This window comes from Sparus aurata, chromosome 14 (assembly GCF_900880675.1).
Source record: "Sparus aurata chromosome 14, fSpaAur1.1, whole genome shotgun sequence".
Taxonomy (NCBI): Eukaryota; Metazoa; Chordata; class Actinopteri; order Spariformes; family Sparidae; genus Sparus; species Sparus aurata.
The window spans coordinates 25,689,368-25,717,337 of NC_044200.1; the positions used below are offsets into that span (position 1 = coordinate 25,689,368).

At 46.5% G+C, this 27,970-nt stretch overlaps 3 protein-coding genes across 5 annotated transcripts in view; all 3 read left to right on the top strand.

The window, feature by feature from the left end:
• The window catches only part of LOC115595905 (putative transporter SVOPL), a 4,331-nt gene extending 2,765 nt beyond the window's left edge, over positions 1–1,566 (top strand). Inside the window, exons 5-10 of the mRNA XM_030440757.1 lie at positions 1–35; positions 661–772; positions 926–1,007; positions 1,084–1,173; positions 1,264–1,377; positions 1,466–1,566. The exon at positions 1–35 is cut by the window's left edge and continues 162 nt beyond it. Of these exons, the coding sequence (XP_030296617.1) occupies positions 1–35; positions 661–772; positions 926–1,007; positions 1,084–1,173; positions 1,264–1,377; positions 1,466–1,477 (445 nt within the window). The 3' untranslated portion in view covers positions 1,478–1,566. The remainder of the gene's footprint in view (positions 36–660; positions 773–925; positions 1,008–1,083; positions 1,174–1,263; positions 1,378–1,465) is intronic.
• LOC115595314 (protein-methionine sulfoxide oxidase mical3a-like) overlaps positions 1–27,486 on the top strand; it is a 47,428-nt gene extending 19,942 nt beyond the window's left edge. The window contains 10 exon segments of the mRNA XM_030439618.1: positions 18,339–18,535; positions 18,961–19,029; positions 19,346–19,957; positions 20,045–20,127; positions 23,054–23,293; positions 24,229–24,322; positions 24,979–25,029; positions 25,394–25,493; positions 25,868–25,941; positions 26,066–27,486. Coding sequence (XP_030295478.1) covers positions 18,339–18,535; positions 18,961–19,029; positions 19,346–19,957; positions 20,045–20,127; positions 23,054–23,293; positions 24,229–24,322; positions 24,979–25,029; positions 25,394–25,493; positions 25,868–25,941; positions 26,066–26,250 — 1,705 coding nt within the window. The 3' untranslated portion in view covers positions 26,251–27,486.
• On the top strand, positions 3,544–10,788 carry LOC115595317 (protein-methionine sulfoxide oxidase mical3a-like). 3 transcript variants are annotated; one of them, XM_030439621.1, is made up of 15 exons: positions 3,554–3,699; positions 4,900–5,089; positions 5,265–5,472; positions 5,552–5,668; positions 6,739–6,840; positions 7,040–7,195; positions 7,276–7,376; positions 7,450–7,707; positions 9,065–9,180; positions 9,274–9,400; positions 9,476–9,566; positions 9,907–10,054; positions 10,232–10,429; positions 10,515–10,615; positions 10,729–10,788. In XM_030439621.1, coding segments are annotated over exons 1-14 (1,836 nt in total). In that variant the 5' UTR covers positions 3,554–3,697; the 3' UTR covers positions 10,537–10,615; positions 10,729–10,788. The 3 variants fall into 3 exon arrangements, with proteins under 3 accessions (XP_030295482.1, XP_030295481.1, XP_030295480.1); XM_030439620.1 differs by having other exon boundaries at positions 3,555–3,699; positions 4,736–5,089; XM_030439622.1 differs by lacking the exons at positions 7,276–7,376; positions 7,450–7,707; positions 9,065–9,180; ... (4 more) ...; positions 10,515–10,615; positions 10,729–10,788 and having other exon boundaries at positions 3,544–3,699; positions 4,736–5,089; positions 7,032–7,161.
• Positions 27,487–27,970: the final 484 nt, after the last annotated feature.

Here is a 27,970-nt window from a genome sequence, read left to right on the forward strand (position 1 = left end):
GACGCTGCTCATCAGCTGCCTCGGAGAGGTCGCACGTAAGTATATTTAATTGATCCCAAAGTGTTTCTTCTCTGAGCCTGTTGAGACCTGGTGTCACCATCCATCCTGAGTAATCTCATTACATTGTTAGTCCATCACTTCACAGCTACATTAACCTGCCAGTGATGTGATGTCACTTCCTGCTCTGTATGAAACAAACCCGTCCATCTCTGAGACAAACAGACTCCATGTTTCTACTCAAAGACAGAAAGAAGTTCATGTAGAACATTTGCTGAATGAACAAGAAGGTCCAAATAATGCAGAATGAGTCAGAGACAGAGTTTCACAGAGTAAAAGTTAGTTGCATGTCGAAGTGTCCTTGAGCAAGATACTGAACCCCAAATTGCTCCTGATGAGCAGTTGGCGCCTTGCATGGCCGCCTCCGTCATCAGTGTATGAATGTGTGTGTGAATGGGTGAATGTGGCATGTGTTGTACAGCGCTTTGAGCTGTCGTTAGACTGGAAAAGCGCTATAAAAATGCAGACCATTTACCATTTACTAAACTGACACATTTGTTAAGGGAGTCTGGTGCTGCTGTCACTGGTTCAGTGGTTGAATCAGACGGTGTGTTCACAAACATATCTGATCGCCTCCTCCTCTGTCCTCCTCCGTCCTCCCAGTGGTCCCAGTAAACATCTGTCTGCTCAACGTGCTCGGACGGAAGATGAGTCTGACCGTCCTGCAGCTGGTGGCGGCCATTTTGTTCATGCTGCTCAACATCTGCACCACCATGTAAGAACCTCAGAGACTCTTTTACTCTGTCGCAGTTACTTTCTTACCAGGTTCAAGAGGACCTCCATTCTGACTGGGTCCAGGTTTATGAAGACCTCTGGTCTGACTGGGTCCAGGTTTTTAAAGACGTTCTGTCCCTCTTTGTCACTTCAGGTTCGGGTTCACAGTGTTGCTGTTCCTGCTCCGGTCTCTGGTCTCCATGAACTTTAATGTGGTTTATATTTACACTGCTGAGGTAGGTCCAGACTCTGCTGGTTTAAGTGAAGGTTTTGACTGGTCCTGGTCTCAGATGATGTGTTTCTGTCCATCAGGTGTATCCCACGGCGGCTCGGTCTTTGGGGATGGGCTTCTGTACGTCGTTCAGTCGGATCGGAGGGATGATCGCTCCGTTCATCGCTCAGGTGAGTTTAGTGTCCTGCCTGTGAACCACTCGGGTGAGTTCAGGTGTTTGTTCTGTGCAGGTGTGACATCACTCTGTGTGTGTACTTCAGGTGCTGATGTCTCAGTCGGTGATTTCAGCTCTCAGTCCGTTTGCTGTGGCCTGTGTGGTCTGTGCTCTGGGGAACTTTCTGTTACCGATAGAAACTAAAGGACGAGCTCTGCTGGTGAGAAACACGTCACAGTTCACACCTTTTCAGAACATATTTATCTATTTTATTAAAATATTTTTATATTTTTTTCTTTTTTTTTCAGCAAAACTCCTGATGATTTCAAAATAAAACTGCTACATGTTTGTTACTTTATTATTGTAACATTTGTAATGTAAAGATATTAAATATTTTATTTGTTTCAACTGTTTCTGTGCCGTCATTAACACTGAAGTCAATTAATTTATAAATCTATGAATGAAGTCTGGTTAATTAAAGAGTCTTCCTTAAATTGTTTGTTAATCTAAAAACTGCAGAATTTACTATCAAATAAATGAAATAAAGAGTGTTGGACATCAACAGAAACCGAAACAGAGATTTCAAGTTTGGGTTTGTTTGAATCAGCAGTTCGATGTTAGAAGAACAATAAATTGTGTTTTCAGTTCCACCAGTGTGACTGTTGCAGTGACGCCTTCAGACACCAGAGGGCGCCACTGCACACTGAGCAGCTGATCCTGCTGCTCAAAAAAATGTATGAAAGTTTCTATGTTTATTTTTATTTATTTTAAAGTCAGCTCATCATTTATTGACAGGTTTTTCATTAAAATATATTTAAAATGACATGGCCATGAACTTTGGGTCATGACCGAAAGAATAAGATCCCGGATACAAGCGGCCGAAATGAGTTTCCTCCGCAGGGTGGCAGGGCGCTCCCTTAGAGATAGGGTGAAGAGCTCTGTCACCCGGGAGGAGCTCAGAGTAGAGCCGCTGCTCCTCCACATCGAGAGGAGCCAGCTGAGGTGGCTCGGGCATCTGTTTCGGATGCCCCCGGGACGCCTCCCTCGGGAGGTGTTCCTGGCATGTCCCTCCGGGAGGAGACCCCGAGGAAGACCCAGGACACGCTGGTGTGACTATGTCGCCCAGCTGGCCTGGGAACGCCTTGGGGTCCTCCCGGAAGAGCTGGAGGCAGTATCCGGGGAGAGGGAGGTCTGGGTGTCCCTGCTCAGGCAGCTGCCCCCGCGACCCGGCCCCGGATAAGCGGATGAAAATGGATGGATGGATGGATGGATGACAAAAGGTTGAATCCATTCATTAAAGTATGACGTGAAAATGTTTGGAGATTTTGTGTTTAATTGTGAAGATGAAATCTTTATATTTTGTATTTAGACACGAAAGCCTCAAAATACTAAAAAGAAACAAAACTGAAGAAAGAAGTTCATGTAGAACATCAGCTGAATGAACAAGAAGGTCCAAATAATGCAGAATGAGTCAGAGACAGAGTTTCACAGAGTTTATAAAGTGTCTCCAACTCAACAACTCACTAAACTGACACATTTGTTAAGGGAGTCTGGGGACTTTCTCCACGGGGACAAAGAAGGAGCCTATATTGTTACTGTTTAGTGTCTTTGTAACATGTGACATGTTTAGATCAATAACATGTTTCTTCTTTCATAAATGGAGTGTAAATGGTGAAATCAGTGTAAACAGTGTGTTCAAACAGCTGATCAATGTTGGCAGGTAAGACTTTAGCACTTTAGACACAGAAGCAGACAGGCTGGTACAGACATGCTGCCACAAACTGACACTTTTTACAAGGAGACAAACAACTTCAGCTGAAAGATTTAATGCTGAATTTACAACAAGGACACAATGAGTTAGAATCATTGATATAGTTGCATAATGTTTATAAAGTGTAATGCTACAAAACAACTCCTAAACTGAGCTGATTTGTTAAGGGAGTCTGGTGTTGTGGATGAAAGTCGGCTTCATGTATTATATTTAATGCTGAATTTACAACAAGGACACAATGAGTTACAATCTGTCACAGACACAGTTTTACTACGTTAGAAAGTTTGTTTTAACTCAACAACTCTTAAAACCAGAACATTTCTAAGGGAGTCTGGTGATGTTGAGGTTAGGTTGTCTCAGGGGCGTTCACACCTGTACTACCTGGACCAGCAGAATATTAACCTTTTGGTTGAGGTGACAACATGATGGTTCTTCTGTCAGAAATAAGGTGGATGAGGAGGATGTTAGTGACCATTTCAGCCTGACGGTGGTGCTGTTGTGTGTAGACGATGAAGGTGATGATGATGATGATGATGATGATCTCTGGCTCCTGATCTGCTTGTTAATCCTATTAGCTCAGACAGATTACTGTCTGTCCTCAGGGAGGAGGGGTGAGTGGAGAGCAGACTCCACCCACTGACCCCTCAGACACTGTGTGTGTGTGTGTGTGTGTGTGTGTGTTTGTGTGTGTATGTGTGTGTGTGTGTGTGATTAGAGTGGATTTAGACGGTCTGTGGCAGCAGCTGAAGATGGACAGCAGCTCTGTGAGATGTGAGTACACAACAACTCATTTCACACATTTACACCTCAATATTATGTGTGTGTGTGTGTGTGTGTGTGTATTTTACACAAACTCGATAACAATCATGAGCGTTTAGTTGTAAATATAAAGTTCTGTGTAGATAGTGGATTATCAACGAGTAGGTGTGTTTCTGAACAGCCAGGTGTCTCTACCTGAACTAACAGGTCACTTTTCCACCTTTACAGTCAGCTGGTCTCGTGTTTAAATGTATATAAAGAAAGTAACTATTCCTGCTGCGTCGGTGAAAACATATCGTATCTTATATTTGTTGTTTAATTTGCAGATTTATTGTTTATGAGTTGAAAAATTCAACTTTAGACAAAGTTTAAGTTATTTCACTTATTAGAATCAATATGTGAATTAACAGCAACAAATAACAGTTTGATCAGGAAAATACAGCTCTCTCTGTGTGTGTGTGTGTGTGTGTGTGTGTGTGTGTGTGTGAGTGTGTGTGTGTGTGTGTGTGTGAGTGTGTGTGTGTGTGTGTGTGTGTGTGAGTGTGTGTGTGTGTGTGTGTGTGTGTGTGTGTGTGTGTGTGTGTGTGTGTGTGTGAGTGTGTTGGTACTTGGTACAGATGGGTCTGGTCTGTATGAGCCTCTTTGTTTCTATTCATACTGTGTTAAGTCCACGCACTCACACCCACACACACACACACACACACACACTTATCTGTCATGTCCTTCGTCTTGTTCTTCTTCTGGTGGCCAGAAGACGTGTTCTGGTCGTCCTGATCACAGATGGAGACGGTCCGACGTCCTGTGAAGAACAGACCGTTTAGTCTCCACAAACTCAAGCCTCTTAGAAATACATCTGTTTCGTGACTTCACAACGACTCAACAATGAACTGAGTAGAATTTGGTCAAAGGTCAAAGTGACTTCACAATAAAATCAGTTCTATAAAATCTGACACAAACAGGATAAAATAGGTTAACTGCCCTGTGACGTCACCATCATGAAAACAACAAAGTTAAAGTCTTACAAACATGAAGCTGTGGAAACTCTCAGTTTCAGGGTGAATCCTCTCTCTGACACCAGAGGGCGACCTGGAGTCAGGTGACACTCTACCCATGGTGCCCTGCAGCCTCCGGGGTCGCCATGGGAGACAAGTCGTACCCAGAATGCCGAGCTCAGGAGCTGTTCGATGAGTTTGTGTCGTCGTCAACATGCAGGGCGGCGCTGCGGTCCTTCAGCCAGCTGTGTGAACACCTGCAGCTGGACAGGAGCGGCGCCGAGAGGCCGCTGTACCGACCAATTAAACGCCGCCTCAACTACTGGAAGGCCAATGCTCTGTGGGCAAAACTGGACCGAAGGGCTGCACAGCAGGAGTACCAGAGGGCCCGCGTCTGCAACAACACCACGGTCAGCACTCAGAGTGTATCATATACAGTGTGCATCAGATATACTGTTTCTGATTGGTCAGCTGTTGTCTTCTCTCTCTGACTGGTCAGCTGTTGTCTTCTCTCTCTGACTGGTCAGCTGTTGTCTTCTCTCTCTGACTGGTCAGCTGTTGTCTTCTCTGTCTCTGATTGGTCAGTGTGTGATCATCGGGGCTGGGCCCTGTGGTCTGAGGACAGCGGTGGAGCTGAGCTTCATGGGAGCTCGGGTGGTGCTGCTGGAGAAGAGGGACTCATTCTCCAGGAACAATGTGCTCCACCTGTGGCCCTTCACCATCCATGACCTGCGGGGCCTCGGTGCCAAAAAGTTCCACGGGAAGTTCTGCGCCGGCTCCATCGACCACATTAGTGAGTCTTAGATCTTTTACTCCTGTCTGATCCGAACATCTGGTTCATCCAGTCAGCACCACCTATTTTTTTTCTGCAGGTATCCGTCAGCTGCAGCTGGTCCTGCTGAAGGTTGCCTTACTGCTGGGGGTGGAGGTCCATGTCAATGTGGAGTTTAAAAACCTGGTGGAGCCGCCGGAGGATCAGCTCAGACAGAGTGAGAACGACCTGTCTCTCCACCTGTGTACCTGTGTTTCTGTCTCTCCACCTGTGTACCTGTGTTCCTGTCTCTCCACCTGTGTACCTGTGTTTCTGTCTCTCCACCTTTGTACCTGTCTCTCCACCTGTGTTCCTGTCTCTCCACCTGTGTACCTGTCTCTCCACCTGTGTTCCTGTCTCTCCACCTGTGTACCTGTGTACCTGTCTCTCCACCTGTGTACCTGTCTCTCCACCTGTGTTCCTGTGTACCTGTCTCTCCACCTGTGTACCTGTCTCTCCACCTGTGTTCCTTTATATCTGTCTCTCCACCTGTGTACCTGTCTCTCCACCTGTGTTCCTGTCTCTCCACCTGTGTACCTGTCTCTCCACCTGTGTTCCTGTCTCTCCACCTGTGTACCTGTGTACCTGTCTCTCCCACCTGTGTACCTGTCTCTCCACCTGTGTTCCTGTGTACCTGTCTCTCCACCTGTGTACCTGTCTCTCCACCTGTGTTCCTGTGTACCTGTCTCTCCACCTGTGTTCCTTTATATCTGTCTCACCACCTGTGTACCTGTCTCTCCACCTGTGTACCTGTCTCTCCACCTGTGTTCCTGTGTACCTGTCTCTCCACCTGTGTTCCTTTATATCTGTCTCACCACCTGTGTACCTGTCTCTCCACCTGTGTTCCTGTGTTCCTGTCTCTCCACCTGTGTACCTGTCTCTCCACCTATGTTCCTGTGTACCTGTCTCTCCACCTGTGTACCTGTCTCTCCACCTGTGTTCCTTTATATCTGTCTCTCCACCTGTGTACCTGTCTCTCCACCTGTGTTCCTGTGTTCCTGTCTCTCCACCTGTGTACCTGTCTCTCCACCTGTGTTCCTGTGTACCTGTCTCTCCACCTGTGTACCTGTCTCTCCACCTGTGTTCCCGTATACCTGTCTCACCACCTGTGTACCTGTCTCTCTACCTGTGTACCTGTCTCTCTACCGGTGTACCTGTCTCTCTACCGGTGTACCTGTCTCTCCACCTGTGTTCCCGTATACCTGTCTCACCACCTGTGTACCTGTCTCTCTACCTGTGTACCTGCAGAGGTGGGCTGGAGGATGGATGTGAAACCAAAGTCTCATCCTGTCAATCAGCTGGAGTTTGATGTCATTATCGGAGCTGACGGACGCAGGAACACGCTGCCAGGTACAAGACAGAATTTGTCACCTGAGTACTCCTCCAGACTGAAGTAACAGATTACAGCTGAGTCTGAAGATGCAGGTTAAATTAAACCAGATCTGAGGTTTCCCTCAGACTGAAGAGATAGGTGTGAGCTTGCTAACATGCTAACAATTAGTTACATCATGATTGGCTGATATCAGTAAACATGCTAACAGTCTAACAGGTTTCAGGCGTAAAGAGTTCAGAGGGAAGCTGGCGATCGCCATCACAGCCAACTTTAAAAACAGGAACACAACAGCTGAGGCCAAAGTGGAGGAGATCAGCGGAGTGGCTTTTATCTTCAACCAGAGGTTCTTCCAGGAGCTACGGCAGGAAACAGGTGGGAATGAAGTCTAAGTTTAATGAAGTCGTTATGAGACTGTTAACGAGTGGACCTGACCTCGTCATGTTCTGTGTCAGGGATCGACCTGGAGAACATTGTGTACTACAAAGATGATACTCACTACTTTGTGATGACGGCCAAGAAACAGAGTCTGTTGGATAAAGGAGTCATCTTACAGGTGAGTTTACAGCTGAACACATCAGAGCCACACAGTCCAGCTCAGACCAGACTGATATCTGTCCTCCCTACAGGACTTCACAGACACTGAGCTGCTTCTCTCTCGAGGGAACGTGGACCAGAATGCATTGCAGATATACGCTTGCGAGGCAGCCAACTTCTCCACCAATCATCAGCTGCCATCTTTGGACTTCGCCATGAATCACTACGGCCAGCCGGACGTCGCTATGTTCGACTTCACCTGCATGTACGCATCAGAGAACGCCGCCATGATTCGCCAACGCCAAGGACACCAGCTGCTGGTCACACTGGTGGGAGACAGTCTGTTGGAGGTGAGATAGATCTCTGCTGAGGGTGAGACAGGTCTCTGGTGAGGGTCTAGACTAGTGGGGGTCCGGACTGATGACGGTCGAGACTAATGAGGGTCCAGACTGGTGAGGGTCCAGACTAATGAGGGTCCAGACTAATGAGGGTCCAGACTGGTGAGGGTCCAGACTGATGAGGATCCCGACTGATGAGGGTCCAGACTGATGAGGGTCCAGACTGATGAGGGTCCAGACTGATGAGGGTCCAGACTAATGAGGGTCCAGACTAATGAGGGTCCAGACTGGTGAGGATCCAGACTGATGAGGATCCAGACTGGTGAGGGTCCAGACTGATGAGGGTCCAGACTGGTGAGGGTCCAGACTAATGAGGGTCCAGACTGGTGAGGGTCCAGACTGATGAGGATCCAGACTGGTGAGGGTCCAGACTGGTGAGGGTCCAGATTGATGAGGGTCCAGACTGGTGAGGGTCCAGACTGGTGAGGGTCCAGACTGGTGAGGGTCGAGACTGGTGAGGGTCGAGACTGGTGAGGGTCCAGATTGATGAGGGTCCAGACTGGTGAGGGTCGAGACTGGTGAGGGTCCAGACTGATGAGGGTCCAGACTGATGAGGGTCCAGACTGGTGAGGGTCCAGACTGGTGAGGGTCCAGATTGATGAGGGTCCAGACTGGTGAGGGTCCAGATTGATGAGGGTCCAGACTGGTGAGGGTCGAGACTGGTGAGGGTCCAGACTGATGAGGGTCCAGACTGGTGAGGGTCCAGACTGATGAGGGTCCAGACTGGTGAGGGTCGAGACTGGTGAGGGTCCAGACTGATGAGGGTCCAGACTGGTGAGGGTCCAGACTGGTGAGGGTCCAGACTGGTGAGGGTCCAGACTGATGAGGGTCCAGATTGATGAGGGTCCAGACTGGTGAGGGTCCAGACTGGTGAGGGTCCAGACTGATGGACGTTATCTCTGATGTGTTCAGCTCATCTGCTGCCACATATCTTTAGTGCTGTTGGTGTTGAGGTCCTCTCCAGTCTCTCTCTCTGGTGGCGTTGCACCCGACTGAAAGAACGGAGCTCTCTGGCCTCTCCAGTCATCCAGTCCTGGTCCATCAACACATCTGCTGATATATGATGTCACTGAAGATGAATATTCCTGCAGGGTGATGCTTTTCTGCTGAGTGGCAGCGTCTCTGAACATTTTTCTGTCCGTGCACCCAAAACAGTCATGTAGAGCGGCTGTAGCTTCATCTGTCTACACTGTGACCTGATCAGTGACTCATCAATTCATGATCACTGTTGATATTTAACCCCCTAAGTCTGAAAGACAGGTGATGGTGATGATGATGAAGGTCTGTCTGTCCTCCTCTCTGTCTGCAGCCCTTCTGGCCAATGGGAACAGGGATAGCTCGAGGTTTCCTGGCAGCTCTCGATGCGGCCTGGATGATCAGGAGCTGGTCTCAAGGAGGAAGTCCTCTGGACGTCCTTGCAGAGAGGTCGGTTTATTCTGTCATTATATTCTCTATATGATGTACAGTCATACAAAACCTGTCTCTCTTCCTGTCTGTCTCTTCCTGTCCATCTCTCAGAGAGAGTATATACCGGCTCCTCCCTCAGACGACTCCAGAGAACCTTCAAAAGAACTTTGGTCTGTTTACAGTTGATCCAACAACCAGATACCTGAACATCAACTGCCTGCTCATCACACCTGCTCAGGTACAATCACTGATATCTGCTCGTTCATTCAGCGCCAGAGACATCACGGTCCCACACTTAATTTATGTTCTTCAGGTGAGACATCTGGTGGATACAGGTGAGGAGGCAGGTCTAAACACAGACTGTGACATCATCCGTCTGCCGTCACCCAGAACCCTCAGAGAAGGTGAGTTCTTCTGTCTCATCCTCTCTGATGTGATTGGTCTTCTGTCTCTGATGTGATTGGTCCTCTGTCTCATCCTCTCTGATGTGATTGGTCTTTTGTCTCATCCTCTCTGATGTGATTGGTCTTCTGTCTCATCCTCTCTGATGTGATTGGTCTTCTGTCTCTGATGTGATTGGTCCTCTGTCTCATCCTCTCTGATGTGATTGGTCCTCTGTCTCATCCTCTCTGATGTGATTGGTCTTCTGTCTCTGATGTGATTGGTCCTCTGTCTCATCCTCTCTGATGTGATTGGTCTTCTGTCTTTGATGTGACTGGTCCTCTGTCTCATCCTCTCTGACAGATGTGTCCTCTCAGTCCAATCAGCTGCTGACTTGGTGTCAGGAGCAGACTCGTGGTTACCGTGGCGTGTCGGTTACGGACCTGACTACTTCCTGGAAGAGCGGCCTCGCTCTGTGTGCTCTGATTCATCGATATCGGCCCGACCTCATGTAAACTTACAGCAACAATCAGCTGATCACAAAAATAACTCAGACAATAAAACGGGACAAGTTTGTTCTATTAAGTCCACATGACTCTCAAATTTGACTTCCGGTCTCCCAGATTTCTTGTCTGTCCTGACCTTTTCTTTGCTTTTCTTTTCTGTCTAACTTCCTGTCTGACCTCAGAGACTTTGACTCCCTGGACGAGTCGTCATTGGAAGAAAACACTTGGCTCGGCTTTGATGTGGCTGAACGAGAGTTTGGGATTTCTCCTCTGATGACGGTTGAAGAAATGTCGTCTGTCGGAGAACCAGACTCTCTGTCGATGGTGATGTACCTGAGTCAGTTCTACCAGCTGCTCCGGGACACGCCACCCCCCTGCTAGTGAGATACTGAAGACATTTTATGACATAAAACATGACTGTTTGACCTACAAACCACTGAGCTGATGTGTCTCTGGATGTTTCAGCTTGTCTGAGTCAGAGTTCTGACCTGAGATCAGCACTCATCACTCCAGCATCCCTCCTCAGCAGACTGGGACTCAGTCCGTCCAGGAAGAGAAACCCGAAGGTCCTGCAGCTCCTAATAGTTTTATGATTGTGTCGTCATGATGGTGTCTTTATGACGTGTCTTTATGGTTGTGTCTTGCATCGTTGAGCTTTAACTCCTCGCTGTCTGAACAGGAGCAGAAAGAAGCTCGTGGTAAACGGAGGAGGACGAGTCGAGAGCTGCAGCAGGTCGGTGATCGGAGCAGCAGCAAGTCGTTTCACTCTTCAGTTTCATGCTTTCTGTTTCAGTCAACTTCCTGTTTCCAGAACGGTGGCGGCGACAGCCAGGTGTGTGATGAGGCATATGTTGGTGGGTCCAGTCACTCTAAAGTACGTCTGATGGCCAATCAGCTGCAGGCAAAGCTGGACGAGAACTCAGCCTCCTGCCGGACTCCTCCTACTTCTGCTGCTGCAGCTTTACGTCGGCAGGTGAGGTCAGATCTGGCCCGCTCCACATTCAGAAGGATTCAGAAGGATCCAGTGTGCAGGTCCAGGCTCAGATCACCTGCGATGTTTTCAGGACTGTATTTTACTGGACTGTAGCTGTAGAACCAGATCCAACTTGTGTGTGTTGCTAAGAGCTACGTCACCAGTTCATCACTCTGATTGGTTTAAAGTCTACCCAGTTATCTAGAAGGCTTTTTGATCCACTCCCGTTGATAACATCTCTAAATCAAAAAGGAACAGTTCCAGACTAATACGCCTCCCAGAATCAGTCTGGTGATGTGAAACTACGAGGTCGTCAGGTTGAGAAGAGAGCTGATGTCAGAGATAATTTATTGATTAAAGGTTTATCTAAAAGCACAGGTCAAATCAATAAACTGTAAAAACACACCGGTCGTCCTGAAACAGAAAATAAGAAATGTTATTGAGACAATCTGATCTGACGTCTGGTCAGGTCAGTGATATTAAAAACCAGGTCCAGGACGGGTGATGTCTGGTGCTGATGGAGACATGACAGAATAAAGTTTGTTTCAAGAAAACAGATCTGTGTTCACGTGTAAAGGATGGGACTATACTTTTTTATATCCTGATTTCATTATTTGTGTGTTGTTGGGTTTAACACACTGACACAGTCTGTCAATGTGAAAAATTAAAGATTGTAAAAATAAAACATCAGCAGGTAGACATTTTTTATATCAGTCACAGTTTCTATTTAAAACAAACAAAATAATGAAAGACAGAATATTAATATCCATGACATGAAATCTGCTTCATTATAAACCACAAACATGTGAATCAGAGTCTCACTAATGATAATAATTAATGAACGGTGTGTGTTGACCAGCAGGGGGAGCTGTCGTCCAGCCTCCCTCCTGCCCCTCAGTCTCCAGACTGTCCGCCAGACACAGCTCCAACACGCATGTCTTCATGGAGGCCGGTAAACACTGGGAGTCAGTCCAGACCAGTAGATTCACGTAGTAGAGCCCAGTAGAGTTCAGTAGAGTCCAATAACAAGTAGTAGAAAGAGATGAATCGTCAGTGTTTTACTTTAGTCCCAGTGGAGCCCGACCCCTCCAACACATAGTTTCCCTTTAGAAGAAGGACACAGCACACAGGAAGAGAAGTCTCCATTTTGTGCCTCCTTATCTCCTCGATTCCTTTCCTTGTCTCCTCTTCTGGTTTTAATGTCAGCCTCCCTTACAGATGAATATGGGACTTACCTAGTCACAAAAACACTGAAGAAGTAAAGATCTGATCCACAGGTGAAGCTGGTCACCTTTGTATTTCACATGTGTGATCCAGATTGTGGGCGTGGCTGACGTGAACAGAACAGAACTGGAGTTTAGGAGTGAAATCAGTCCAGGTCACATGTGATGAATAAGTGTAGAACAGTAAATATTTCCCTCTGACATGTGGTGACGTAGACAGTGAGAGCATTTTTAAAGGTGTGTCCTGTGTGTCTCCGTGGAAACGGCTCATCAGAGGAAACGGACTCTTCAGCAGGAACAGATGAGTTTTCGGTTCAAAGAGAAGATCAAGTCTCAGTCCGTCGTCAGCGAGGACGAGCAGGTACAGCTGCAGTGCATTCTGGGTATCTGGCTCTGTGTGTTCATGGGATTGCAGTGGTTTCCTCCTCACACTTCAGGTGATCAGATCAATGACCGAATAGTGTCTATCGACGCTGACTCAGCAGGGCTTCCTCTCCATCTGTTAGAGTTCTGTTAGAGTTTGGTTAATGAAATGTGTAGCTTTGATTTGATTTAAACCTGCAGTCTGGAGTTATGAGAAAAAAGTGGACTTAGCAACAAGATGCTGCCATCTTGTGTTTAAAACATAGAATGAAACATATATCCAGCAGGTTCTTACCTGTCCAGCAGAAAAGTCCTCACTGACCCTGCAGCTCCTCCACCTCTGAGATGACTCTGATATTTATCCTTGTTTTCTCTCTGGCTCGGTCCAGTTCTTTATTTTTACACTGTTTTTCTTCGTCAGTCTTCTTATTTCTTCTCTGTGACGTGGGTGATGGGGGAGCATGTTTCTGCTCTGTTGTTGTTGTCTGTTCTCCTCCATTGTTGACAGTTTGAGCTTGAACGTATCTGACCAGGTGAGAGCAGACACTGCACCTGTGTGCAGGAGAGTGACTGACACTTCTCAGACACGCCCCTTGGCTCTGATTGGTTGTGTTGACCCGGAGCGGTGGATTCTTGCAGATCACATGACAGCCACTGTGTGGAGCCACAGACAGCTGAGCTGTATCTGATTCTACTGTCACATCGTTAACGACAATTTTAGCAAATATAACAAAAAATACTTACAGACTACAACTTTAAAGTGAAACTCTGGCCAAAATGCAACCAAGGCTTTTTTTGTGAAGTGAAGGTTTGACTCATATACATTAACAAAAAAAGCCTCGATTGCATTTTGGCCAGAGTTTCACTTTAACTGTGAAGATAAAAAAAATGTAGTTTGTACTGGACAGAAAATATGAAGCTGTGAGAAATTCATTACCCATGATTCTTTGCTGCAAGACCACTGGTTGAGACCTGTACTGTACCTGTGATCTGTCTGTCTCTTTGTCTCTCTGCCTGTCTTGTCTGATCACAGTGTCTTCAGATGTACACCGGTGGAGTCAGCTCATTGGCTGAGCAGATCACCAATCAGATTCAGAGTCAGGAGGAAGTGACATCGGTAAGAATTTGATTTGTTTCCCTCAAAGGTCACATGATGCTGATGTCACTGCCTGTCTGTCTCTCAGTAACTGTCTGTCTCTCAGTCCTCAGCCTGTTTCTTCTGTCAGAGGAGGGTGTACCTGTCTGTCTCTCAGTACCTGTCTGTCTCTCAGTCCTCAGCCTGTTTCTTCTGTCAGAGGAGGGTGTACCTGTCTGTCTCTCAGTACCTGTCTGTCTCTCAGTCCTCAGCCTGTTTCTTCTGTCAGAGGAGGGTGTACCTGATGGAGCGTCTCAGTGCCGAGGGTTTCTTCTTCCACCGCAGTTGTTTCCAGTGTTTCAGCTGCAGCAGCACTCTCAGACTGGCTGCTTACACCTTCGACCAGCACAGCGGTGAGTGTTTCTTCCTCTTCATCATCATCATTGAGGTGAAGGTCTGAGTGAAGTCAGCACTCAGCAGAGACTCTGGTTCTGGTTCTGGTTCTCTGTCTCCTCTCTGCAACATTACGTTCATGAAGTAAAGTCCATTTCCCCTCCAGCTCCAGTCAGCAGTCAGCAGAACAGAACCTGGAGGTCCGCTCCGGGTCACTGCTGCAGTCAGGCTGATCAACAGTGTGAAGAGAAATCACCTTTTTAATCCCACAAGTTACAAACTAATCTCTGAGCTCTGCTCCCGTCGGTCAACGGCTCCGGATCAGGATCTGATGAGACTCTAGCCGGTCTGGATCCGACCGGACTCTAAGCCATGCGTCATCCATCATTTTTTGCTGAAAGTTGAATATTTTCAACTCTTGCGAAAGTGCAGATGATACAGATGCTGTGTTTGTGTGTTTTTGCATTGACTAAGTGAAGATGGAAGGTTTCTGACTGTCAGCACAGTGAGAGTCCTGCAGGTCCGAAACACAGACGGGTCTGGACTGGTGTCTGCTGACCTGTTAGTTGACTGGTCAAGTCAACACGTGTCAATATGTCAATATGTAGTTTATCTTTATTGATTTCCCCACATTACACACACAGAAATGATCCTGCAGAGACTCTGACAGAGTCATATGTGTCAGTGTTACTGTGAGCAGCACATGCAGATGTTAGAACACACACAGTTACACACTTCATCCTTTGTGCCACATGACTGCTGAGAGCTCAGATCTATTTTTAATGTTTGTGTCCTGAGGATCATGAACTCATGATGTCTCTGTTCATACATTCACTCCATAAAGCTTCTTTATGTTCTCCACCGTGATGAATCACACACATTTGAGTCGGGCTGTTCAGTGAGCCCTCAGCTGACCGGCTGCTACACATCATGTGTCCACGTCTGTCCTACATTCAACTGGGCCAACAGAACCATGCCCAACCGTTGTAGCATGGCTAATGTTAGCGCCTATTAGCTTCACCCTCACATATATTTACTATACATGCAGTACTTCATGCAGAGCTTCATGCAGTACTTCATGCAGTACTTCATGCAGTACTTCATGCAGAACTTCATGCAGAGCTTCATGCAGAACTTCATGCAGTACTTCATGCAGTATTTCATGCAGTACTTCATGCAGAACTTCATGCAGTACTTCATGCAGAACTTCATGCAGTACTTCATGCAGTACTTCATGCAGTACTTCATGCAGTACTTCATGCAGAGCTTCATGCAGAACTTCATGCAGAACTTCATGCAGAACTTCATGCAGAGCTTCATGCAGAACTTCATGCAGTATTTCATGCAGTATTTCATGCAGTACTTCATGCAGTACTTCATGCAGTACTTCATGCAGAGCTTCATGCAGAACTTCATGCAGAACTTCATGCAGTACTTCATGCAGTACTTCATGCAGTACTTCATGCAGAGCTTCATGCAGAGCTTCATGCAGAGCTTCATGCAGAACTTCATGCAGTATTTCATGCAGAACTTCATGCAGTACTTCATGCAGAACTTCATGCAGTATTTCATGCAGAACTTCATGCAGTACTTCATGCAGAACTTCATGCAGTACTTCATGCAGAACTTCATGCAGTACTTCATGCAGTATTTCATGCAGTACTTCATGCAGAGCTTCATGCAGAACTTCATGCAGTACTTCATGCAGAACTTCATGCAGTACTTCATGCAGTACTTCATGCAGTATTTCATGCAGAACTTCATGCAGAACTTTATGCAGAACTTCATGCAGAACTTTATGCAGAACTTCATGCAGTACTTCATGCAGTACTTCATGCAGTATTTCATGCAGTACTTCATGCAGAGCTTCATGCAGTACTTCATGCAGTACTTCATGCAGAACTTCATGCAGAACTTCATGCAGAACTTCATGCAGTACTTCATGCAGTACTTCATGCAGAGCTTCATGCAGTACTTCATGCAGTACTTCATGCAGAACTTCATGCAGTACTTCATGCAGTATTTCATGCAGTACTTCATGCAGTACTTCATGCAGTACTTCATGCAGTACTTCATGCAGAACTTCATGCAGAACTTCATGCAGTACTTCATGCAGTATTTCATGCAGTACTTCATGCAGTACTTCATGCAGTACTTCATGCAGTACTTCATGCAGGTCGGAGGTCGGAGGTGGGTTCAGATGTGACTTCCTGTGTGTAAGAGGAGACAGGAAGTCTCACCTGTGTGATGCACTTTAACCTGTTTATGTTTGATCCTGATGTCCAGTCTGATGTGATGGTTCTGGTTCTGGTACTGGATGAAGCACCAGAGGAAGTTTTCATTGATCTGAACAGCGATAGTTAAACTGACCAATAGGGAGACAGAACAGGTGGACCAGCTGTATTAGTCCATCAGTGTGATGTCACTCTGATCACCACACTTCACTGGTTAACCACATGATGCTGTCATGTGACCTGTGTGTGTGTGTGTGTGTGTGTGTGTGTGTGTGTGTGTGTGTGTGTGTGTGTTGGTTCCACAAAGCTTATATTGTGTGTTTGAAGTTCAGGACAAACATGACCTCCAGCTGCCAATCAGAGCGCAGCGGATACATGACCACAGTTCAAGTTTGAGGCGGGAGTCAGTTTGACTGACGACACACACACACACACACACACACACACACACACACACACACACACAGAGCTGTTGGCAGTGACTGTCCTCGTGTTGTCTCTGTGTCAGGGAGGTTTTACTGTCTTCAGCACTCTGACTCGTGTCTGAACGCTCCGGCTGTGAGAAGGAGAGCGACCTCGTCTGACGGAGCGGGTTCACATCGAACATCAATAGTAAGAAAACAACATGTTGTCTCAATATTCAATCACACAATATCAATTAATAGAGTTTCTACAGGACTTATTATAATTGATTTGATGTCTTTCTTCTACCCCTCAGAGGGGAACATGTTAGTCAGGTTCATTCTGATGTACTAAAGATTGATGGGATGGGTGTGTTTGCTTTCTCCACAGGCGTCTGCAGCTTCAGCTCCGTCACACTCAGACTCTCTGATCTTCTCTGACCGTCGTCGCTCCTCAGGTGAGTTCTGTTCACCTGCGTCGTCCTTTCAGTCTCATACCTGTTCACACTGAGCACGCTCCTTAAACTGGAATCAATGTGGGCTTTAGTGTGTGTGTGTTTCTGTGTGTGTCTGTGTGTGTGTGTGGCTGTGTGGTTGTGTTTGCAGTCATCTCTGTGATGGTGGCGACACCGGAGAGGATCGAGCTGCAGAACCGCCGCCGCAGCTCGACCAAGGTGGAGGCAAAGCTGCTGGAGGAGCCGGAGGAGCCAGAGGAGGAGCTGGAGGAGCTGGAGGAGGTGTCGGAGGAGACGCTGCACCGGTTCAACCTCAGCCTGGATGAGAAAGTCCAGCACAGATCCAGGTCAGGTCGTCTCTAACGAGAAGGTGTATGGAGGTTTTAAAAAGATGCTTTTGTGCCACAATGATCAGTTTAAAGGTCAAAAAGCTTCGATGATATAAGTCACAAATGAAAGTCAGAATTCTGAGTTTTCAGATGAATTTATGATTTTTTAAAATTATTTCTGACTTTGAACATAATTTTAACATTTTAAGAAATAGTTTAGACTTTTAAGTTATGATTGAAACATAAAAGTTAAATACATTTTAACTTCTGAAGTAAGAATTATTAGAATGAAGTGTTTAAGTGTTTAAATATATCAAGATTCAAAATGTCACAGACTTTTTCTGCAAAAAAAAGTAGTTTTAACTTAATTTTTGTCTCAATTTGAGCACATGATTAAAAAAGTTTTACTTTTTATGTCAAAACTATAAGAGGCGACATCACAACTGAAATTTTATTCAGGTGACTTTTGAATATAAAACCATTAAATTCATGTCAAAATGTAAAATAAACATTGTTTTAAAAACTAGTTAAATTTACATTTCACAACTTTTTAAGATAAATTTATGATTGCTTTTATTTTTATTCATTTTAAGCTACTTTAAATGAAAGTTTTAACTTAAAAAAAAATCTCAACAGATCATTCAAACATGTGAATTTCTAAATCATAATGTTTTTGGTTAATTTCACAATAAGTTGTGATTTTGAAATTTAAAATCATTTGTTAGAATTACACAACTTCAGAATGATGAATTACAGAGTCAAACATAAGTTTGTGTGTCATCATAAATATGATTCAGTGTTTCAGTGTCTGTGACCTCACTGTCTGTCTGATTGTGTTGTCAGTTCAGAGTCAGAGATGGAGGAAGAGGAGGAGGAAGAGGAAGAGCGTGGCGGTCGACACCGTGTGACATCAGAGGAGGCCAGGGCATCATGGAGGGAAACTCTGCAGCTCCACCTGAGAGGCAACCAGGAGGGTGAGGAGGAGGAGGAGGGAGAGGAAGAGGACGAGGAAGGAGGCAGTGAGGTGGAGTCCAGTGACGGTGAGTCTCCGAGTTTCCTGTTTCCTGTCCTGTAGTGTTGTGTTGTGATGTTGTGTTGTGTTGTGATGTTGTGTTGTGTTGTGTTGTGATGTTGTGTTGTGTTGTGATGTTGTGTTGGTTGTTGTGTTGTTGTGTTGGTTGTTGTGATGTTGTGTTGGTTGTTGTGATGTTGTGTTGTGATGTTGTGTTGGTTGTTGTGTTGTGATGTTGTGTTGGTTGTTGTGATGTTGTGTTGTGTTGTGATGTTGTGTTGTGTTGTTGTGTTGTGATGTTGTGTTGTGTTGTGATGTTGTGTTGTGTTGTGTTGTGATGTTGTGTTGTGTTGTGATGTTGTGTTGGTTGTTGTGTTGTTGTGTTGGTTGTTGTGATGTTGTGTTGGTTGTTGTGATGTTGTGTTGTGATGTTGTGTCGCCCCCTGCTGGTAGAGGGGGAGTACAGCCCCTGCCACATGGAGCGTCTCTCGGGTCTGTGGCTCCTGTTGGAGGAGGAGACAGGTAGAACCCACCAAACTCAAAATAACATCAAATTTAGAACTTTGCTGCATTAACGAATCATCTCTAACATTTCTAACAACTTGTTTTTTAATGGAGTTAGTTTTCTTTCATCCTTTTAGTCAAATGAACAGAGTAAAAGTACTCTGATTACTGATTAACTTGAGTAATTAATATGTTTTTATTGCATATGAAGAACTCTGTGTGATTGTGTGTGTGAGTTGTGATATTAATTACAGATTTGTACTTGTACTTGTAATATTTTGTCATTTTTACTACCTGTTGACACTGTTGACGCCTCCCCCTCCTTCTATCTCAGAGGAGGAGCTGTCTCTCATCTCCTCAGCATCAGGAAGTGACATCACACACTGTGACACACCTGTGAGGCCTGATTCCAGCCTGCTGGCTGTCATCACCTCCTCCACAGCTCCCTCGAGGACTCAACCCCTCGCCAACACGCCCTCTACAGCCTCCTTCGTCACCACGCCTGACTCCACCCCCAACGATGATGAGGACACAGCTCCGCCCACACGGCTTACACCTGTCATTGTTATGGAAACAGCTGTTACCGCTAAAGGGCGGAGCTCCTCTGATGACACCAGCCCTGACCTGCAACAGAAAAAGACCCTCCTCCTGCATGTGGTAGGGGCGGAGTCAGAGGAGGAGGGGGCAGAGTCAGAGAGGGTGAGGAGCAGGAGACTTGGAGGAGCACACAGCCCCCCCCCTCGCCTTGGAGGCAGAGCTCTCCTACAGCTGAAGGGGCTCAGAGAGGCTCCGCCCCCTGGACAGGTGGACGTGGAAGGGGGCGGGGCCAGAACCCTGTGGAAGGCGGTGTTCTCTGGAAACAGGAAGGAGAAGAAAAAGAAGTGGGGCAGGTCTTTACCTGGAGGAGCAGAGAAGATGATGACTGATGCAGCCAATCAGAGGGAAGGTACAGGTGATGATGTCATAAAGAAATGCATACAGATTGAGTGAGGTCGTAATGATGATGTAATAACTATACTTTCTGTGTTTTCAGATGTGAGGGGAGGTCTGACAGAAGAGTCCAATCTGGACTCATCCACTCTGCTGCAGAGGTGTTCACTGACGCCCACAAACAACGTAAGTCTCAAACACACCGCAGCTCAAACACACCGCAACTCAAACACACCGCAGCTCAAACACGCCGCATCAAACACACCGCACCTCAAACACACAACATCAAACACACCGCACCGCACCTCAAACACACCGCACCTCAAACACACCGCACCGCACCTCAAACACACCGCATCAAACACACCGCACCTCAAACACGCTGCATCAAACACACCGCACCTCAAACACACCGCACCGCACCTCAAACACGCCGCAGCTCAAACACACCGCATCAAACACACCGCACCTCAAACACGCCGCATCAAACACACCGCACCTCAAACACACCGCACCGCACCTCAAACACACCGCACCTCAAACACGCCGCAGCTCAAACACACCGCACCGCACCTCAAACACACCGCACCGCACCTCAAACACGGCGCATCAAACACACCGCACCTCAAACATGCCGCATCAAACACACCGCACCTCAAACACACCGCACCTCAAACACACCGCACCTCAAACACACCGCACCGCACCTCAAACACGCCGCAGCTCAAACACACCGCACCTCAAACACGCCGCACTGCACCTAAAACACACCGGACCTCAAACACACCGCACCGCACCTCAAACACACCGCACCTCAAACACGCCGCACTGCACCTAAAACACACCGGACCTCAAACACACCGCACCTCAAACACACTGCAGCTCAAACACACCGCACCTCACCTCAAACACACCGCACCTCAAACACACCGCACCTCAAACACACCGCACCTCAAACACACCGCAGCTCAAACACACCGCAGCTCAAACACACCGCACCTCAAACACACCGCAGCTCAAACACACCGCATCAAACACGCCGCACCGCACCTCAAACACACCGCACGTCAAACACACCGCACCTCAAACACACCGCACGTCAAACACACCGCACCGCACCTCAAACACACCGCACGTCAAACACACCGCACCTCAAACACGCCGCAGCTCAAACACACCGCTCCGCACCTCAAACACACCGCACCTCAAACACGCCGCACTGCACCTTAAACACACCGCACCTCAAACACACCGCACCTCAAACACACCGCACGTCAAACACACCGCTCCGCACCTCAAACACACCGCACCTCAAACACGCCGCACTGCACCTCAAACACACCGCACCTCAAACACGCCGCACTGCACCTTAAACACACCGCACCTCAAACACACCGCACCTCAAACACACTGCAGCTCAAACACACCGCAGCTCAAACACACCGCACCTTAAACACACCGCACCTCAAACACACCGCAGCTCAAACACATCGCATCAAACACACCGCACCGCAGCTCAAACACACCGCACCGCACCTCAAACACGCCGCAGCTCAAACACACCGCACCTCAAACACGCCGCACTGCACCTCAAACACACCGCACCTCAAACACACCGCAGCTCAAACACACCGCACTGCAGCTCAAACACACCGCACTGCAGCTCAAACACACCGCACCTCAAACACACCGCACCTCAAACACGCCGCACTGCACCTCAAACACACCGCAACTCAAACACACCGCACCTCAAACACACTGCAGCTCAAACACACCGCACCTCAAACACACCGCAGCTCAAACACACCGCATCAAACACACCGCACCGCAGCTCAAACACACCGCACCGCAGCTCAAACACGCCACAGCTCAAACACACCGCACCTCAAACACACCGCACCTCAAACACACTGCAGCTCAAACACACCGCACCTCAAACACACCGCAGCTCAAACACACCGCATCAAACACACCGCACCGCAGCTCAAACACACCGCATCAAACACACCGCACTGCAGCTCAAACACGCCACAGCTCAAACACACCGCACCTCAAACAAACCGCACCTCAAACACGCTGCAGCTCTCACATGCCATCGGTGACGCGACGTCATTGGTGACATGCAGCTTACCAGACAATTCCAGCCTATTTTGTGATAGTGTAACAGGGATCAGACTAATACCTGGACTGAAGAGTACAGGTCTGATCAGTGTGAAACCTGTCAGTAGATGTCCTTCAGTAACCGTTTTGTTCTGGTGTTTGTTCAGCTGCGGACGGAGCTGTGTGACCTCACCAATGAGATCCAGAGAGTCACAATAAAAGAAGATAACCGGGAGGTATCAGCTGTGATGGATTTAGGAACTGGTGTTCTGTAGGAAATCTGTGTTTGTGGTTATGGTTTACATTCTGTGACTGTAGAGAGTTTGTGTTAGTCAGATAGCATCTGAATGATGCGGAGCTGCTGAGAGACTTGGACTCCAACCAGCCTTGAATGAAAAAATGGAGGACTTGGACATGATTGCTGAGGGACTTGACGTGTTTTGACCCTGATGTTATCACATTTTACATTGGTAGTCAGTACTCTGAGATGAAAAAGACTTGTCTTGACTTGGGCTTGCATTCAAGAACTTGAGACTTGACAGGATGTGAGACCGGACTTGGACTTGTCTCAGCTAACTTGTGAATCGTCTTGTGTTAACTGAGAGTCGTCTTCACTGACCTGGACCTCACTTACAGGCATGATATGTGTCCCATGGACTTACCCAAGACTCAGCTTGTGCTTATATTTGGCTTCAGTCTGTCTTGACAGGCTTCAGCTCAGGTAAGAAAAGTCCAAATTTGTACTGACTGACGAAGGACTTGTCTCAGCTGACTTTGACTTGCCCCAGCTGGTGTCAGACTTGTCTGGGAGTCGGACTTTTTGATGTTTGCAGTCTGTTTTCTTTGACTGTTTTTGTCTTCGTGTCCCTCAGCCTGCGTACGTTCCTCATGCTCTTGCTTTTAAACGAGCATACGCCATCAAGGTACAGACTCGTTAGCCTCACTATGGTTCATAACGAGGGTCCAGTCATCAGACTCACTGACACACTTCCTGTGATGTTTGTTGTTTCAGAGACGCTCTCTGAAGGTCCCTGTTCAGGACTCTGACGGACAGTCCTCTTGTCCCACGGAGGTGGTGGGATACCTGGTCCAGGCACAGGAGCCGTCTAGTCTGAGTGTGAAGGAGACCTTGTTCCAGAGGGGACGAGAGAATGAGGATGAAGACCTGGACGCCAAAATCACCCGGCGAGTTCAGAGAGCTGCCAGAAGAAAAGCCAAAGAGGAGCAGCTGAAGAGACTCCACAAAGCTCAGGTGAGTTCAGCCAAGGACTGAATACAGAGACAGATCTCTGTCTTCTCAGGAGCTGAGATGCTTCTACACAACAGCAGAGTCGCAGTGCGCAGAGTCACTGATGGAGAATTACATTCTAATCTGTTGAGTTTATTTCAGATAAAGTCAGGTGTGTTTGTTCAGGTGGATTGTTTTGGTATAAAAGCTGTCAAACTAAGTGGTCTGAGACCACCAGGAAAGGTTCTGAGACCATCAGATGGTCATCACTCGATCAGGTTCAGTACAGTTCAGGATCACATGCAGGATGACCTCACCAAAACCTTCCAATCAGACTTAATGTTATTGTCTCTTGGATTGTTTGTAAAAGCTGGTTAACATTAACTAAATCCAGAAATAAAAGGTCCTGATGAGATGAACTGAGCTGAGACAGGTGAGGTGTCACATGTGAGGTGTCACAGGTGAGGTGTCACATGTGAAGTGTCACAGGTGAGGTGTCACATGTGAGGTGTCACATGTGAGGTGTCACATGTGAGGTGTCACAGGTGAGGTGTCACAGGTGAGGTGTCACAGGTGAGGTGTCACATGTGAGGTGTCACAGGTGAGGTGTCACAGGTGAGGTGTCACATTTGAGGTGTCACAGGTGAGGTGTCACATGTGAGGTGTCACAGGTGAGGTGTCACAGGTGAGGTGTCACATGTGAGGTGTCACAGGTGAGGTGAGGTGTCACAGGTGAGGTGTCACATGTGAGGTTGTCACAGGTGAGGTGTCACATGTGAGGTGTCACAGGTGAGGTGTCACAGGTGAGGTGTCACATGTGAGGTGTCACAGGTGAGGTGTCACAGGTGAGGTGTCACATGTGAGGTGTCACAGGTGAGGTGTCACATGTGAGGTGTCACAGGTGAGGTGTCACAGGTGAGGTGTCACAGGTGAGCCAGACTGTATTCTGTTTGTTCCAGATGATCCAGAGGCAGCTGCAGCAGGTGGAGGAGAAACAGAGACAGCTGGAGGAGAGAGGAGTGATGGTGGAGAAAGCTCTGAGAGGAGAAGCTGGTGAAGACACACAGAAACACATTCACACTGAACATGGACTCTTTTCTGACCGAGTTTAAAGTATGAAGTCATATTTATGGAAGAGAAAGGAGCGTGTGCTGGTTTGTATCTCATTGTAAAAATACAACTTTAGCGTCGGTGTCCCACACGGCTCAATACTGGGCACACTGCTGCTCTATCTATACATATATACGCTGATGACATCATCTTCTACCAACATGTGAAAGAAGAAGTGTGTCACAGCTGTCACATGTAAAGCTTCATTCATCAGACATCTTAATGTAAACTCTACAGAAACTCTGTTTACTGGGCAGATTGTTTCTGCTGAAGCTTCAGGCACACACAACTAAAGAGAGTCGTGAATACAAGAAGATGCAACTTCAGCACACATTCACTGATTCTCATTCAATATAGTGATTGACTGTTAAAGTGACTTCAGACACACAAACAGAAGGATTTTACCATCATTGTGACTTTTTTGTCAACTTTTAAGGATAGTAGATTTTCAGTCTTTCTAAACCGGAGCTGCCGTCACAGATGAACCATCAGCTTGTTGTTGCAGAGCATCACATGGGACAGAACAGGTTCAATCTGACACACTGACCCCATTTTAATGTAAATTAATAAACTTAATGTGACTGATGTGTCTCTGTCAGATTACTGGGGAGACTCCATTGATGGCCAAGACATGGAGCTTCACCTGGAAGGTGAGTTCACCTGCTGATTTCATATCACACAGCTGGATGTGCTCAGTTTAATGGTGGTGGACTAAAGCTGTCATTTATTGTAATGTCCTTGTATAAACTACATTATACTGCAGGATGTAAGTGATGTTATCATGTGTGATGTGAAAAGAAACGTAACCTGGTAAGAAGTGTTTTCAGATTATTGTCTGTTTGAAAGGAAGGCAAACGATCCAGACTGCATCAGACAAAAACAGACTGAACATACAAAGTTTAAGAAAACGTCAGTCCATTATTCTGTTCTATACTGACCTCTAGAGGACAGAGACAAAGTCTGTTGTTGTTCTGTTTGGATTTTGTGTGAACTGACCCTTTAAAGTGTCTGTAGGACTGGATAAACTGGATAATCCAGCTCTGATGCAGCAGTGGTTCAAGTTGGTCCAGCAGAAGAATTCTCTGGTCCGATATGAATCTGAACTGATGATATTGTGAGTATCTTTAAATTCTGCAGCAGGTTCAGGTTTAAAAGTCTGGATCCAGGTCTCAGACTCTCTACTGTGTTTCAGTCTGGATCCAGGTCTCAGACTCTCTACTGTGTTTCAGTCTGGATCCAGGTCTCAGACTCTCTACTGTGTTTCAGTCTGGATCCAGGTCTCAGACTCTCTACTGTGTTTCAGTCTGGATCCAGGTCTCAGACTCTATACTGTGTTTCAGTCTGGATCCAGGTCTCAGACTCTCTACTGTGTTTCAGTCTGGACCCAGGTCTCAGACTCTCTACTGTGTTTCAGTCTGGATCCAGGTCTCAGACTCTATACTGTGTTTCAGTCTGGATCCAGGTCTCAGACTCTCTACTGTGTTTTAGTGCTCGGGAGCTGGAATTGGAGGACCGACAGAGTCGACTGCAGCAGGAGTTGCGAGAGCGGATGGCCGTGGACGGTAACTTCATACACTGACATCATTAAAGGAACAGTCTGTAAGATATGAACAGGTATCGTCAATATTAATCCTGTCTGTCCCGGTTCATCCCGGTCTGTCCTGGTCTTTCCCGGTCTCCGTGTAGACCACCTGAAGGAGGAGTGGCAGCTGGTGGAGGAGCGTCTGATCCTGGAAGAGATGCTGGAGGTGGTGGAGCAGAGAAACTCTCTGGTGTCTCTGCTGGAGGAACAGAGACTGCAGGAAAGACAGGAAGACAAGGACCTGGAGGACATCATGATGACCCGAGGACTGGGACTCAACTGGACCTGAAGTGGTCTCATCTGGCCTGCAGCAATATCACAATAACCTCAAGACTGACTGTATCAGAACCGTTCACTGTGACTGATTCTGATGAAGATCAGAAGATTTCTCCAACAGCAGCTTCAGACCTGATCAGAGGAGGACTGTAGAAAACCCTGAACAGATTAATTAACTGGTTCTGGTTCTTCTTCTTCTTCTTCTTATGTTTACTGACATAGTGACTACTTGTGGGGCTAGTTGTCTTACCATTCTTGCTAAATGCTAACATGCTACTAAGCCACAATAGCCTCAAGGTATCTGGTGAGTTAGCAAGCTAACCAGCTCAATTGCTACTCGGTTACTTTCTGCAGCTGTGTTGTGAAGCATTTTTTAACAATCTGATTCCAGCTCCCAGGATACCTTGTGTGAATTAGAGGTGCAACTATCAGTTTCCCATGTCATTAAACCAGAACCGTTTTTCCATGTTAACAGGATGCTAATCTTCGTTCTCAGAGCCACCATTGATATGATTTATCGTATATTTATGAAGATATAGGTTAACAACTATATCGAGTGAAAACTATTAACTCTGTTATTGATTAGCCCACTTAGTTAACGCTAGTAAAGCCTTCAAGGTACTGCCAGTGCATCAGTTATTTTCATACCTTTATACTTATGTTAGCACCACTAAGCATCAGAAGTATCACCCATAGTTGTTTCCACAGTGACCTCCTCAGGAAACTCATGTGATGGTTACTGCAACGGAACAGAACATTAGCTAACAAGCCATCATCGTAGCTTCCTTAATTTTTTGGGACGAATCATTCTGATATCATTGCGTCCTGATGGATCAACAACAAAACATACCATGAAAAGTGAAAATCTGAAGTTTAAAGTTAGATACAGCTACCTAAAACAACAGCTAGCATTAGTAACACAAAGTTGAACTGTTAAATGAGGTCGTCTAAAATGAGTCAATAATGAGTAACTAATGAGTTACCATGGTGACAGCCCCCTGTCTAAGTGTTTATCAGGTTGTTAATGTGAACTTGACTTATTGATTATTGTGCCAACGCCATCAGCAGTTGATCAGGTCTACCAAACTTCACCTGCTAGCCTTACTTCTCCTGATCACTTGATCAATCACTGTTATTAACCCGGTTTAAAGTCATGTGACTGTGATCAGCTGTTAATGTAACAGCAACAACAAACAGCTTTCTGACTGACCGAACTGTTTATTATAAATCATTATCATCCACTTCTGAATAATGTCCAGTTTTTAATAAAACACACACACACGGTTCTTTGCGTGTCACATCTGATACAAACCTTCATTCTTCTTAATCACAGTTTGCTCTGAAATATAAATTTGAACCAAATAATTTAGTTAACTGACGATAAATATTTGAGTTTTTTAGCAAGAGCAGTGGTTTTTTTTACAGCACAGCGCCTTCCTCCTTTTCTCCTCCTCCTTCGCGTGTGGTGATGTAATTGTGCCTGTTGGTTCATGGTCACAGTTGATGGTGAAACTGAAGTCGTTATTGATCCATAACTGACCTCTAAAACAGGAACAATCAATAAAACACACACTGTTAGACGTTTGCATTACTTTAGATTGAGCTGACAGCAGAACACTTTGGTTCTGGAGGTCCACTGAAGTGGACGCATGTATTTACACACAGAACCGAATGTACAAGAAAACGTTTGTTTTAATCTTGATGAAAGTATTTCAAACATTTTATTTAGTTGA

Bases quoted from the DNA above. Each gene is read 5' to 3' on its own strand.
- LOC115595317 (XM_030439620.1), top strand. From the start codon at position 4,826: ATGGGAGACAAGTCGTACCCAGAATGCCGAGCTCAGGAGCTGTTCGAT. The intron at 7,196-7,275 runs GTGGGAATGAAG...GTTCTGTGTCAG, and splicing joins GGAGCTACGGCAGGAAACAG to GGATCGACCTGGAGAACATT. The intron at 7,708-9,064 runs GTGAGATAGATC...CTCTGTCTGCAG, and splicing joins TGGGAGACAGTCTGTTGGAG to CCCTTCTGGCCAATGGGAAC.